This window comes from Paramormyrops kingsleyae, chromosome 23 (genome assembly GCF_048594095.1).
Source record: "Paramormyrops kingsleyae isolate MSU_618 chromosome 23, PKINGS_0.4, whole genome shotgun sequence".
In the NCBI taxonomy this organism is placed as follows: Eukaryota; Metazoa; Chordata; class Actinopteri; order Osteoglossiformes; family Mormyridae; genus Paramormyrops; species Paramormyrops kingsleyae.
The window spans coordinates 10772044-10784727 of record NC_132819.1 but is presented as its reverse complement, the minus strand read 5'-3'; the positions used below and the strand labels follow the sequence as shown (position 1 = coordinate 10784727).

At 42.5% G+C, this 12684-nt stretch overlaps 1 protein-coding gene across 4 annotated transcripts in view; it reads right to left on the bottom strand.

Moving 5' to 3' along the window:
* Positions 1-12475, bottom strand: part of LOC111839740 (phosphatase and actin regulator 4B-like) — a 32386-nt gene extending 19911 nt beyond the window's left edge. The window contains exons 1-2 of one of the 4 annotated variants that reach the window (XM_072705362.1): positions 12377-12475; positions 5612-5648 (exon numbers count right to left, since the gene is read on the bottom strand). In XM_072705362.1, coding sequence (XP_072561463.1) covers positions 5612-5624 — 13 coding nt within the window. In that variant the 5' untranslated portion in view covers positions 5625-5648; positions 12377-12475. Of the gene's footprint in view, positions 1-24; positions 746-5611; positions 5649-12376 lie in introns of those variants that run through there. The other 3 variants (XM_072705361.1, XM_072705360.1, XM_072705359.1) reach the window with 3 other exon arrangements.
* Between the last annotated feature and the right edge of the window lie 209 nt (positions 12476-12684).

Genomic DNA, 12684 nt, shown 5'->3' with positions numbered 1-12684 from the left:
TAATAGAAACCCACAGGCACTCACCACTGCTCTCTGCCTGGTCTTCAGGCTCCCCAGCCATGCCGCCCTGCCCAGAGTCCTCCTCCCACACGCTTGCGTAGCTGTACCTTCCAGTAGCCTCTGTAGTAGCAAGCGGCCCCACGCTAGCACGCTTATCGCCGCTAGCAGTGACACATTCCGAGTGAGACCCGCCGTCCCCGTCACCGGCAGCAGGTCCTCCAGCGGCATTCCTGTCCATATCAGAGGCTACGCTCCCAGGGCCAGCGCCTCTGTCCCTGCCGGCCCAAGAGTTTCCTATGCTAGCGCTCCGGCTGCTCTCGGTACCAACGCCGCTAACGGTAGCAGCTCTGCCCGGTCGAGCGGTTTCTTGGAGGGTATTAGCCTGTCCCATGCTAGCAGGCCCGCCGCCGACCGGCTGCCCCAGGGGACACCGAGCGGGTTGCAGGCACAGGAGTAAAACGAAGCCACCCGCCCTTCGCCTCGAGCGCTACTGTAACCTAAGACCTGACTGCTGAGTGCCAACACCCATGGCTCTCTTTCCCCCGCCCTCACCTGACACTCGCTTCAATCCTCTCTCGCTCACACACACATACCTGCACACACACGCACACACCGGACTACAGACCCACAACACCATGTACCAATATGCCAAGTTACAGCATTTCTGTCTACAGCTGCCCTGAGAACAAAGCTGAGAAGGAAGGGATTGAGTATTGTAAGTAAAGCAAGTGAGGGCAGAAGAGGTCTATTCAGGATCACTCAGTGAGGCCCCGCCCACTGACAAAAGTGCATAATTGGTCCAGCGCCACGTAGGTGTGGCCTAATGAACACTAAGTCCCCGTCCTCTGTTTGTGTGGGTGTTTCAATCTGCCTGACTAGGAAGTAGTGACATTAAAAAAAAAAAAAAAACAGAAAAACAATGCATTCTCCTGTCAACCAGTTTTTCAACTGTGTGAGGTAACAGATCCGAGTTGCAAACACATGCAACTGCTTATATTTTTCTTGTGAAACGGAGAAACAGAAAAAACAACAGCGAGAATAAAAAAAAAAAAAAAGCCATATAAAGTGAGAAGGCAGCCAGCTGTCTCTCTCACAGCATTATTATTCAGAGTCACCATGGCGCTGGCGCCAGGTGGATGTGTGGTCTGGGCTCACAACCATCAGGGAGAGCTTCACTGCTCCTTTCCCCACACAGGTGGCACTATGGTGTGTTGTTTACCATTTACATCACATCTTTCGGCTGAGGCAGAGCCACAGTCTCCTCTGCTACACATGGGAAGCCCAAGACCTACCCACAATCCACTGGGCCAACGGGGGACAGTCAAAGGAATATGAATGACTGTGTGTTCATTAATAGCAATGCAAATAGAGCTGACAGACTGGAAGGAAGACAGACTACATCCCCAGTAGAATGTTTAGCAATCCAATTCCCTGGAGGTGAAAAAGAGTCTCAGAGGGCAAAAGTCTTAGCAGAGATCAGAATTTCTGGAATGTAGAGCTGAGCAACAGTCAGTTGGCAGAAGTGAAATGGGAAGGCCTGTTTTCTCTAATAGATAGAAATCTACTGATATGAAGACAAGGCAAATGCAATGGAACTGGCCAACGAATAAGGGCCTTGTTATTAGGGCCTTTTTCTGCCACACCAGGTACCGAACTTTTGGTACTTCGAGAAAGTACTGAAAATACAGTACTCCTGGATGGTCATTAATTTTGGGCTTTTAATGATTTATTTGAACCGTTCTTTTCCCAGGGTGGAATGATTACACAACATACATCTTCAATTATTATTTTTTTTTTTTTTATGTTTAATTGGTTGCACGAGTTTGAATTTATTTTGGATTGATATGACATTCATGTAAATTTCTGACCACAACTGTATTACAGGGCTGGATGATGTACAATATTAATACCAACATCACATATTTTCTTATATGTTTAAAAATCAAAGTCTCCCTCCGCGGTTTTTGCACGAGTGCTGCATGTGCTCTCCTTGTTGTTGCGGTTTAAATCACAGAAATTTATGAACTTCTTTTTTGTTTTATAAATACCCCAATATTCATTACAACAAAATCACATCGCCATATTTATAACAAAAATCACATCAACAAAATACTTAAATGGCTTGTCATGCCATCTAGATGTAAATGTTTTTACAACCAAATTGCATTTTTTTTTTTTTTTTTACTTCATTTATCATAATTTTTTTGCAACTGTTTTCAAGGCAACGTTTATATTGTGTTTCAGTGGCAGGCTATTCGCATAACCAATCGACATTAAAGCCTTCCAAGTCCCACCCCAAAGTACCAAAGAAGTACCCCAGCTGGTTTGGCACTTTCAGTGCTGGTACCAGAAGTCAATGGAAAAGCGAAAGTACCAAAAGTACTGTACTTGTTGCGATGGAAAAGCGCAGTAAGTGGACGCAACACAGCAGCTCTGATTACCCCAGTCTGACCACAGCCCGCTCCAGACTAGTCTGTGAGCCACAGCTAAGCTGTGCATCACCTACCAACAAGGTGCCAGACGCGTCTCAGGGAGGAAGCCTGGGGGTGGACGCCTTACGTAGGGAGAAGTACTGATCGACACAACAGGACAGTGAGCATCGCCAGGCCGACATTTACAGGGACATCCACATTTTCCCATATCCCTCTTACTACATTTCTGTGGTGCAACGGAGTGTCACTAATCCAAACGTGATAACATGAACGTGAGTCGCTGCAGTGACTAGCTCCAGCAGGAATGTCTTCGGCGTAAAGTGTGACGGGTGATAAATCTAGATTTTTGGCACTATGGGGCAAATAACTTCCGGAAATGGAAAGACTCCACAACATGACACAGAAAAATCCACACAACTCATTGAACTGTGAGTTACAGGATGTCAATTTCTTAATGTCCACCAGATCCAGATCCACCAGATCATTCAGATGTGAAACCTGTTAAATTATGGACTCATTCAGCAGGTGTTCTCACTTCTACACAACTACTCCCTCAGTTTTGAATAATGGAGGCAGTGAATATCAGCCTGTGACAGCGGGAAACACTACAGTGGATCAGCTGCAGTCTGTGTAAGCTCTCAGACTCCATGAAATCACTCATTTCTTACGTGGCCGTTCTCACTGGGAGTGACCTTTACACATCAGACAGACAAGGGCAAAACGCTGCAGTATCAGCACTCGTACTGTCAAACATTTCCCAGCCAGGGCTGACTAAGCCAAAGCTGGTTCAATTACACTACCAAGTGTTACAGCGGGGGGGGGGGGGGGGGGCATGGTACAGGTGTAAAGAAGGTGACAATCCACTTATGGCTCCGAGACAAAAGGGAAGACAACCGACCAACAAAAACCCAAAGGGCAGAGAACGGGCAAGGGAACAGAACTTCCAACACACAGTAATATGAACAGTGAATGACTAGAGAACAAAGCAGGACCAGGCACTTAACTACACACAAAGCTAAGAAGACATAATGCATAACAGGTGAGAATAATAACCAATTAACCAATCAATGAAAGCACAGGACAACGAGCATCAGATGGAATCAGAAATAATTAGCGAAGGAAATTAGGAAACAGGAAACACAAAAACTAGGAAACAAACCACACACAGGGGATACAAAATGGGGATAAGAAAAGCAGAACCAGAACAGAACAAAAGCAGGGCAAACTTAGGACAAGAAAACCAAGACAGAAAATAAACATGGGGGAACAAAATGCAATAAATACAATTAAAAAGATGAGGCAGGTCCCAAGTAAGACTTGAAACCATGACCAGTAACCTACTGAGTTGTGCGGTGGTCAAGGAGCTGCAGTAAACACACTAGGGCTAAGGAATTCAAAGACGGAGGAAGACAGGATGGCCAGTGACACCTACTGGCCAAACGGGGAAGAGGAGACAAGGAGCCAGGTCAGACAGTACTTTTCCTTGCAAGAAAAGTTAACTCAATAAGAGCAGGTATCACTCAGTCTGCTTTGAATCCACCAGCCAGCGTTGATTGTAAGGCTGTCCTTAAGCAGCTTGATGTACGTACTGGGTGTACGTTGCACAGAAGCTGGCCTCTTGAAGGTGTCCAATGCTATACTTTCAGTGGTAGGCTGCAGTAATTGTGTACTCTTATTGCTATTAGACCAAAGTGTGGCTTTTGACACAGCATAAGGCATCAAGGGCACTGCTCTTAACTGGTTAATTTCATAATTGGCAGACAGAACATTTAATGCAAATATTGGCAGTTGCTGTTCCAGCCCTGCAGCCATTTCCTGTGGGGTTCCACAGGATTCCGTCTTGGAACCCGTGCTCTTCTCTATACAGATTTTCCCTTTAGGGAACATTATTTGAAAATATAACATCTCATTTCACTGATATGCAGATGATACACAGTTCTATGTTCCCTTAAAGTCTAATGACTTGGGCACCTTAAAAAGTTTACTCAACTGTCTGGAAGATATTAAAATGTGGATGGCAGAAAACTTTCTTCAAATAAAAGAAAGCAAATCAGAGTTGATCATTTTTGGTCCCTCAACCATGTTTTAGGTCTCACCAATTCCATTGGCCACATGTCAGGAACTTAGGAGTGATTTCTGACTCAGACCACAAATTTCACAAACAAGTTAATTCTGTGATAAGATGCTGCTTTTTCCACTTAAAAGCCATTTCCAGAATTAAACACTTAATTCCACTGCATCCATTAGAGAGAATTATCCATGATTTTATTTAATCTCAACTTGATTACTGTAATTCAATCTATCTAGGTATTAAACAGCTCTCATTGTCACACTTACAGCTTGCTCAAAATGTTGCAGCTCGACTTCTTACCAGCACTAAAAAAATGGATCACATCACTCCAATTCTAGTTTCTCTTCACTGGCTGCCTGTTCACTATAGAATTCAGTTTTACTTTGTGATTTAACGCTACAGATTTAGGGGCAGAGTGTGGCTCAGTGGGCTAAGCCTCTGTGTTTGTGATCAGGTTGCAGGTTCAAGCCCAGCCTCGGCACTTCTGTGGGTCCTTGAGCAAGGCCCTTAACCACCAGCTTCCCAGGTGCCCAACAGGTGGCTGTGCTTCGCCGGCCAGTTTGCGCTCACCTACAGAGAGTAAGTTGGGGGAGTTGCAGCCCCAAGACTGTGGAACAATCTATGGGATAGTTGGTTGTTTTATTTTATTTTCTACTTCAGTTCATTTTGTATCAATTTATTCCTGTTGCTCTTTAACTCTGATCTTCTGTATTTGCATGTACTCTGTGCTTTGTAAAACACTTTGGTGTATGTTTGTCATCTTGAAATGTGCTCTATAAATACATTTTCCTTACATACTTACATCATTCTCAACATGGGTGACACCTAGCCACCTGATCATTTACTCCAAGCATTTCATTCCCTTAACACAGGGATGGGCAATCTTATCCGCAAAGGGCCGGTGTGTATGCAGGTTTTCGCTGCATCTCCCTAATTAGAGGACTGATTGGCTGAAGAGTCCTCACATCTGGGTTTGAACAGCTGACCTAAAGGTTACACATACACTTTGCGGGTAAGATTGCCAATCCCTGCCTTAACAAAACCATGCAGTCCTCACTGCTCAGTGACAGTGTCACCTTCCAGCACCAAAGGCCAGATGTTCTCCTACCTTGACTTTCCATCGCAGTGTCAATGTTCTGCAGGTCCTGGAAAACACAAAAAAAATGCAGTTTTTCTTAAAAGAATTATTTTTTTGTTCTTCGTCTTGATTTGTCTTTTCATTTTGTATAATGTATTTCGCGAGACAAACCACATGAAAGACAGTAATATTCTGACACTGGCTGTCAATCTTGTACTACGTCTGATGTCTCCAGGACAAAGTGCAAGCTGCCATCATCAGGAATGACTGCCTTCACAGGCAAAGACATGCACACCTTCACCAACACAAGCACCAAAAAACAGGGATCCATCAGACAGCACTGCCCCTAATTTTTGGTCATCTAGAGATGCCACTTCGCCTCACTGCATGTCTTTAGGCTGAGGTGGGAAACTGGAGTACTGGCAGGAAACCCAGATGCCTGCCCTGCTGCCAGTGATCCTGCATTTACATTTATAAATCTGAACTTTGTTCATCTGACTTCCTCTTCCGGCCCCTGGAGGATGGGCTCCCCCTTTGATTCTGGTTCCTCCCAAGGCTTCTTCCTTCTGGGGAGTTTTTCCTTGCCACTGTTGCCTCTGGCTTGCTCTCTGGGGGCTTTGGGCAGGGATAACGTAAAGCACTTTGAAACAATGTATGTTGTGAAAATGTGCTATACAAATAAAATAGAATTGAACTGAATAAACCTAAGCTGTAATACCTTGTTTGTACTATGAAATTTATTCAACCTCACCATTAGTTGTATCCCACCTTCAGTAAATAGAACGTGGTAAAAGGCACATACATACACAGTGTTTCCCCTACCATTATATTAGGGGGGCGACCTGCCCCCCCAACGGCACCCCCCGCCCCCCCTTGAAGGTCAAGATAATTTTATTTTCTATATAGCGCCAGATCACAACAGAACTCATTTAAGGTTACCTTTCCTATAGAACAGGTCTATACGTTGTCCTTTTATTAAACAAACTAAATAGCCTTATGTTATTTGTCTTATTTACACAACAGCTTGTCATTTTTGTCTGTATGCGGTTGTGGGTTTACGATTCTCCTCTGCTATATTGCGCACGGCAGAGTTCCGCCCCGATGCACACAGACACGTGCACGCACACACAGGTGAGCACACTCCCAACAGCGGATAGAGAGCGCGTCGGAAAATATGTAGTGTCAACCACCTGAAAAGCAGACAAAAATATCTGTGGCTTTTAAACGCTCCCAGGGTGTTGAAGAGGCACACATTATGGATAATTGTAATAAAAAGAAATGTTCCGATGTTTAGCTCAGTTGTTATATTGACTGCACTGTCATTAAAAAAAACATGAACACCATGAATCCTGTCGGTGTCTGTCTGCCCCCCCCCAGAGCTGTAAACCTAGGAGAAACACTGCATATACATGGGCTCATTGAGTATTTCAGCACTTACAAATGCTACATAAACGTCATACTTCCATTAAGCTACACTAATTCAGCTCCTGTGTAGTAGAAAACATTAGCCTTTCCCAAGAAACTAGGCAGATTATCAGATCACCACCAATTCTGCAACCAAGAATAATTTTGCTAGCAAGCCTATACCTTTGTGTTATATCTGTTTTTCCATAATCTAGGTACTGTTGGCAGGACAGCAATGCACTCCCCAGACCTCGCCATCACTCCCATCTAACCCCTACTCCTTCCACACCGCCAACCATTATCTCTAGACCCCTAATACTATTCTTGGACGTATCAAATGTCTCATGCCGTCCAGACACTATACCACAATATATGGTACTCAGAAAATATTTTCAAAGGCAATTGCTATTCTGGCACCTTGGCATGGGGGGGCACATGATAAATTTTGCCAAGTGTGCAAGGGGCGGGTTGTGTGCCAATGATAATTTCACCAAATAAAAATACCACAGTAAATCAAAATTATTACCATAACACCACCCAAGCTTACCCTACAATCTCCAAGAACTTGACTCGTCTCAGTGTAATCAATTTCACATCATTTACGTTGTTTTATAATTTCAGAAGATCAATTTTTGCCCCACAATTTGAGAACCACTGACCTTCACAATATTCATGAGAAGTTTGAAACTGATCCATACTTTCATTTACTGTGTTCACAAGCCTCTGTAGCCTGATTTTCCATCCTCTTCTGCCACCTAGAGCTGCTGTTTCAGTTTAGGGTGATTTGTCTCAGGTGCAGATTTTCATTCATATAATGTTTTTGCAATATGGTAATAAGATCCATAAAAGACCAGATACAGTACATAGAGCAACAATATCAAATAGAGTTATGTTCAGTAGTCAAGAGACAACGTTCCTTTTGCTGCCGCTAAGTGGTGCTGCATCGATTTTGGTGGTATTTCTCTCAAAATATGACCAGGACAAGATCTTCACTCTTCCAATGTTTCTGCAAAGTTTGAAAAAGATCCATTAAATACTTTTGGAGTTACTGTGTTCATAATACCTGGTGTCTTTTGCATCTGCCCTTTGCTTCTTTTCCTGCGACATATATGGTTGTCTTAAAGCCTTTTTTATTTAAACAAACTTTTGGTTATATTTTTTAAATTGAACTCATATTATACATGTTATTGTTTATCCATCCATACATTTTCTGAAACCATTTGCCTATCCTGAAGACAGGATGGGGAGCCACACTCACATGCCATTCACTCACACATGCACACCTACAGGCAATTTGGTAACTTGAACTAGCCTCAACATGTTTTTGGACTGTGGTGAAAACCAGAGTACCCAGAGGAAACCCCACAATGACATGGGGAGAACATGCAAACTGCACACACATGGAACCCTGGCAGAGATTTGAATCCTGGTACCAGAGTGCTAACCACTGCACCACCGTTCCACCCCTTTGTATTGTATGTACTGTAATTTTTTGACTGTTTTTGACTTGTACAGAAATTAGTGCCCTTTGTCTATGAAAAGTGCTTTATAAATAAAGTTTTACTTACTTACCTTACTTACTACTGCTTAATTTTTGGGACAATTTGTCTCAGAATGAAATCAGGTTTTTGCAAAGTTAGTAATCAGATCCATAAAATACTTGTTGACTGACATTCACAAAGTCACATGTTGTCTGCTTTTACTCTATGCTTCCACTAAGCGGCATTACTTCAATTCTAATTTCTCACACATAGAATGTGTCTGCAAAGTTTGACAAAGATCAGTGAAATACTTTGTACTTCGTTACACTTACTATACTTAGATACTTACAGATAGTTAGTTATCGTGCCAAGGGGTCAAATGTTAAAACTGCAATTTGTTATCAATGGCCACTTTCACACTGAAGTTCCAGATCCTGGACTGTCTTGACTGGGAACTTTTGTTTGTCGCTTTTACGCTGCACAACAGGAACCGAAACCTTTATGCTAAGCATAAAGCATAAGAGATACAAAAAGTTTGTAGGTTACACTTCACACACATTTCGTATGAAACTACACCGCCACCCCAAAATAACGGAGGACGAACAAGTCATTTTGTTACTTTTTTTTTTTTCCAGCTATTGGGGGATCAATCGTGATAAGAACATGCAGCCTTTTATTTATAGTTAATTAATACAACCTGCGACATGTTTATCATTCATTAATAATCTGGCCAGCGGATTGATCTTTCGTTTTCCACAGAATAAAAAAAATGATGTAACGTTTTGCCAGTAAGCTCTGGCAAGTTTCATTGCTGGAACCAGCAAAATTAGACAAAAGTGTTTTTGGTCATCATCTGAATTTTCTGATGCAGAAATATGGAGACGCAAGCAAAAAATGTATTTAATTTATCCATTAAGAGTAACTGAGGTACAAATAATTCCATCTACTGAATTTTTTTGCTCTGCTACTTCTGTCTCTTTACCCCACAACTTCCAAGTTAGTGCCATTGCTTGTGGTCAACCAATCAACTGGGTATTGATGTAAGCATCAACCAATCAGCTAGGTATTCCTGTAAGCGCCCTTCCAGTAGTTCATGTTTGAATAAAAAGTACCTAGTTCTGATACTGCCTCTGAGTTACTGCAATCAGGCCGACTTCCTGCCATGTGAACATGACAAAAGTACATGGTTCCGGTAGAAGGTTCTGGTCCCTGAAAAAAGTTCCTGGAGTGTGAAAGCACACATTATGTGCTTCAATTTTGGTGTAAGCAGAGTCAAAATTTGGCTAGTTCCAGTTTGTTACTCAAAGTGTCAGCAAAGTTTGAAAAATATCCATCAAATACTGAGTTATCAGCCTAACAAAGAAGTATCTGCGATTATGTTAGAATGGTCTCAAAACCATATGCATTCCCCATCCAGGGAATATAACCAATGCAGATACTTGTGTGCTTAGCAATATGTTTCATGCTTCAGTTACATGGCCCACTGCACTACTGCATTTTGAATGTTTCAAGCCATTTACCAAAAGCATTCTAGGTAACGGGCAGTAAAAAGAAACATTAGGAACAAAGACTAAATGCCAATGGACAGTCCAGCTCCCGGGAGAATGTTGCCCTGAAGCACGTCAGAAAAATACATGAGCAGGCTGGGTTTGGATCGGCTTCCTTAGATCACCTGAGTTATGTCGCCCTCCAAAAATCATACATTTCTAAAAACTTATTCCTGAACACAGGAGACACTTTCTTGATTTTTCCTCCTCATTCTCTCTTCCTGTGAAGGAGTGCTGAAAAGGTAAGGACGCTGACTGATGCAGACTTGAGGCACACAGCAGCCAAGGGGAAAAAAAAAATCAAAAAAAATCACTGTACTGGGCTCGGCTGAGTTTTCATGTGGAGCAAAAGACAAGAGACAACAAAATAAACAAATTCCCTTTGTGCATCTGAAACAAGACAGCAGAAGTACAATTTGCAGTTAAACTGCAAAAGCTCTGATTCCATCTTTCCAGATAGGAATGTTCTAAGTGGTAGGATGGATTCTGCCTCATAGAACACAGAACACGAGCACATACATGAGTAGGGGCAGGCATGAGGCTGCGTAGCTAGGGTGAGATGGGTAGTCTAAATGTGTTCCAGCTGCCTTTCAAATTAAAATCGAAATACCTGGAACAGCACAATTCCTACCCCACGTTCCATTGTTTCCTAGCTGTGGTGCTTGGGGCTTCCTTGTGCTGACAAGAACAGAAAGGCTTTTGAAAGGAAACTACCATCTGATTGGGGCATGGCAAACTGCACAAGCCTCAACTTGCAGATCGAAGTGCAGCAGACATGAACAATCAAAATACCACACAGACTGTATTTAACCTGTAATGCTACAGCCATAATGGTACGGGAGGTTTGCAGCCTGTAGCTACAATGACACGGGCTCGCGGTCAGTGTTTATGCTGAACATATGCCGGGCACCCTATGAAGTCTGTATTGGCACGTCTTTTGAGTATCGGTTCAAATTTACACACTGAACAAGGTGTACAAGAGATGCAATAAAAGCACCATAATAAAAACTGGATTTTCAGGTTGTGCAGCTGAATAGATGCTAACCTTTTCTGGGCATTCATTAAATTTATGCTAAATTATGCTTTCCAACACATAACAGTGTAGGTCAAATTCCCTTTGGTTTCTGAGACTTTAAGTACAAATTTCTGTAAACTCCCATCTAAAATGGCATTTCCACTCTAATCTGCTGGACACTGCCTGTTAACCAAATCAGTTCTTCTGTATTCAGGTGTTCCACCCAAATCAATCCTGACAGAACACCGTGGTATTTCAGACAATATAGATTAAAGCAAGGGCAAAAACACAAGTTTGAGAATCTTCAGCTGGGTGAGCATAATTATTTCAAATTGTATTCCAGTTACAGAACCTGCTAGAATGTGTGCAGGATCTCCGTGGCCCCAGGTAAATTCCATTCACATAACCTCTTACGTATCCCAAACACCATAATGCGGGTGACGCCAACAGCCAAACACTCCCGAAGATTTGTGTCTGCAGTGTGTCGCAGCCTTCTTTTGGAGACAACCTCTTCAGCCCCGGCACTGTTTCAGACTGATTCACAGTCTTACAAACTACACACTAAACTGCACCATTTTTACGACATCGTTAACGCGAACACAACTGTGGACACCAACATAACTTCTCTCACACTGCAGTTTCCTGTTATGACCTTTCTAAAGGCAGCCCTGGTAGAAACGTTTGTAGGTCTGTATCAGTGGTTGTGCTGCGGAGCAGTCGGATTACCCAAAAACATTTATGGGACTGTCCATTATAATGAATCTACAAAGATGTGTGCATAACCTTACGTACCCGCATAGTTTATTATACAGGAGGATGATCAACCGCGCCCGATAGGTGTGTTTACAAAGGGGTGACACTACAGCCGATATGACAGCGCAACACGAGGAAATCGCCCGTTTATTCAATGATTTACATGGCTGAGGAATTGCCTAATGAAGCAAGCTACCTTAGAACGACGTGTACAGTACAGAAATTAAACTACTTAGCCTGTAATATAATACATCTTTGCATATCATCATACATCGCAAGAATTTTCCTCTAATTATCGATGTTCATTTACAGACTAAACAGTAAAAAAAAAAAGGTCATACGTGTGATTAAGATTCAGTTTAACATTACAACAGTACAAAGCCTAAGTGTTTTAAACTTTCAAAATCCCTTTCTTTCGCTGTCGTATTCGTGTGCTACAGCCATTTACAAGCAGCCAACGATAGTCCACCAGATAAATAATTAGCAGGTCATTGTTAGAAAGTAACCAATAAAAGACTTTAAAGAGTAGTACTTTTTACTTATTGATCATTTATATCGACCGCACCCTGAAATGTCAGTAAATAACGTTACTCACCCTATTCGAATACGGACTTACAAACTCCCTCCTACTGCGAATAGTTTCGGTCGATACCACACCTGACCTTCCTTAGTTCGGCATATGGCTCTCCCAACCTGTTCGTTTATATTTACCTTTTCTGAAAGGTGTTCGGTACCTGTAGTTTATGAAAATAGACACACCTATTACGCTTAGTACTTTTGAACGGAATTATGACTACAAAACCCAAGATACCTTGTTCTGTTTCGAACGAACGCATGCGTACAGTATATTCTCAGGTATGCTGTGTAGTCGTTAGCACTGTAAAACAAGAAACATTTTAGGGT